Source organism: Morone saxatilis, unplaced genomic scaffold (genome assembly GCF_004916995.1).
Source record: "Morone saxatilis isolate NCDOM2014 unplaced genomic scaffold, NCSU_SB_2.0 Contig7, whole genome shotgun sequence".
Taxonomy (NCBI): domain Eukaryota; kingdom Metazoa; phylum Chordata; class Actinopteri; family Moronidae; genus Morone; species Morone saxatilis.
Window position 1 is genome coordinate 17002488 of NW_023340246.1, and position 2880 is coordinate 17005367.

At 42.9% G+C, this 2880-nt stretch overlaps 1 protein-coding gene across 1 annotated transcript in view; it reads left to right on the forward strand.

The window, feature by feature from the left end:
• tulp4a (TUB like protein 4a) overlaps positions 1 to 2880 on the forward strand; it is a gene marked incomplete in the record, with an annotated part of 24748 nt that overhangs the window by 10318 nt on the left and 11550 nt on the right. The window contains 1 exon segment of the mRNA XM_035678582.1: positions 123 to 303. Within this exon segment, the coding sequence (XP_035534475.1) occupies positions 123 to 303 (181 nt within the window).

Consider the following 2880-nt stretch of genomic DNA (forward strand, 5'->3'; position numbering starts at 1 on the left):
GTTTGGCCCCAAAATCGTAATCATCACATTTCGATTAATTGAGCAGCCTTATGTTCAAGTTACGTTTTTTTCCCCCTCTCCTTTGTGTTCTCACTAAAAACCCTTTTACTGTCTCTCTCTAGGTGTTGTTTGGTACTGCGGATGGACAGGTGATAGTGATGGACTGCCATGGGCGCATGCTGGCCCACATTCTGCTGCATGAGTCGGATGGCATCGTCAGCATGTCTTGGAACTATCCCAGTTTCCTGGTGGAGGACAGCAGCGAGAGCGACACAGACTCTGACGACTACTCACCACCACAAGGTAAACTGCTCGAGGTTTGATTTCACAGGGTAGACACTATCCAAGGGTGTAATCTGTAGAATTAGAGGCAATATAGGTTTACCTAATGAGGAGCTATAGGGAGAATACCCAGCTGTTCCATATGTAGGTACCTCTGCAGAGGAAAACAGATGTGGGACCATCTGTGAGCTCCTAACTCCTCCCCCCTTTTACCACCATCTTTTACTGCTCCATCAATTGTTCCTCATGCTCTTAGTCCAAGGGGAAACATTTCCAACCAGCACCAGGTGGGGACACAAGTTATGTCTGGTATGTGTGCGCTGTATTATCGTTGGTGTCCTCCGGGACTGATGCCAGGTGTATTGGTGTAGTTAAACTGGGCCTGGGTCCTCTGTGAAGCCATTAGTTTAATATTCAGATGGTATTATCAACGAACGAGATGGAAAAGAGAGAAACGGTAATTTATACATTCGGTAAAGTAAAAACAAAACGATGGATCAGATCACAAACATGTTCAACTGAGCTACAAATTAACGCTCTCTGTGCTTTTGATTGTCTTTGTCATGTTTAAATGTATCTTGAGGTACCTGCTTTGTCCTGTTGAGTAGTACATATACGATATGATTGAATAACACTGATACCTTTTTTATATATACACACTGCGACCTCAAGTTTATTAATTTAATGAAGGGCGTTGGCAGATCAATGAGTTTGACTAGCTACATGCATTAGTGTTATAATTCTGGTCAATTGTCGAAGCCAGACGATCAAAACTATACGTGTTGTTCCTTTGTCACGCCGTTCAAGTTTACTAGTGAGTAAAAGTGCAAAAGGTAGTAATTTAAGCTCATAGGTAAGTCGCAGGCAACGCATCATCTGAAGCTTTAGAAGTGGGAAAGTGACTATTCAACTATTTCCCACTCCTCCGCCAGAAGACAGGGAGGGAGAGACGCACTAAAACAAAAGAGTGTGACCGAATGGAAAGTGGGTGGTGGAGGAGGAGCGTAGTGGGGGAGAGCTCTCCTGACATTGGGCTGACGTTACCATCGGACCTCCTGTTTGCTCTTAATGGTGCAGTAGCTAATGTCATAACTGCAGCAGCTGTCACAGTGTAAGTGTGTGCGTCACTAGACTCTTCATATGCAGCACACTCACGGGATCCTCAAGTGGACAGTCGCAGCCTGGAACCTGGAAAAATGAGGTAATGATGTAATAAACATTACTGAAAAGTCCAAAAACAACAGTAGTGGCACCATAAACGTCACCTCAGTGGAAATAATAGATTTTAATCGTTTTATTTAATTAATCTGCTCTGACTGAATTTATTTTAGCATTTTCTAGAACACAGCTCTGGTACTTTAATGTGACTCCACAGTGGACTGATAGTATAAGGTAAGGTAGTATAAGTTAGTATTAAGGCCTGTTAACATTAGCCCTCAAATTTTAGTTTTTTATGATTCAAATTTAGTTAGTCCTCTAATGAGCCGTGTCAGCGTTTCCAGAATTGTCTTTCTGTGCTGACAGCCTACAGATATACACAGTGGTAGTAATTAACAGTCAGCAGTGAGCCTGAGAGCGTATCTGTTGAGTTCACTGTCTAATGCCAGTACATAGATGTGGGTGAGCAGTCACACGAGGGAACAGGTGAATGTGGTTTCCCCTCGTGCTGCTCCCACGTAACCGCCTCCTTTTTATTGGTTCCTTTTTTGTCTTTTTGACTCCTTTTCTCTTGAGCTTAATTAGTCCCAGTGGCTGAGGCTGTACTGGTGAGGGTCTGTCTTCCTCCCGCTGTGCTATTTATTCATTTTTCTCCTTTCCTCCCTTCAAGTGGTTAAGCTGAAAAGTGCTTGCCTTAGCTGGAACACTGATTATGCTCTAACTCACTAATTAAACCAGTCAATAGTAATTGATTGGCCCCGATAGAAATTATCTCTCAAGTCGACAACCTGACTTAGACACCAGGCCGCCTCTTCATCCGCCTGCCAGATCTCTCTCCGTCGTGATGTACGATGATGACCCATTATCACTGCGCCGCACAGCACAACGCATCGCATTTACAGCGGCGTCATATATCTGATTTAATGCAACAGCCATTGTAAACTGATTACTACAGGGAAGTAGTAACTGTTGTGGGCTGAAAGTCAAAAGCAGAGGTGGATATTTAATTTGTGTTGGTATTTGGGTCATTGCAGCACTGTGCGAAAGGACAGACTCAAGGATGTTTTAATGGAAAACGTATGGGTGGTTGTCTGAAGGTGTTTTATTTATAGCGGTATGACTGAGAGTGCGACTCTTTTGCAGCTACAAATGCAGCAGTTAAATGTGCTGAGTGTGTGTGTAAGGGCAATAGTCTCGCTCACTGAAAATGAATTACAGCTGCCAAAGATGTGGAACTGTCCTTTACTCTCTCACAAGAGGCCGAACTACCTCCATAGTAAACACAGATAGTCTCACAAATAGGCACACACATATATTTCCAGGGTGTCCGCGGGGTTGTAAAAGGTATTAAAAGGTAGTAAATGAAATTAGCAAAAATTAAGGCCATTAAAAAGTATTAAAAAGTAATAAACGTCATCTGACGAGGTATTAGATTTTCGA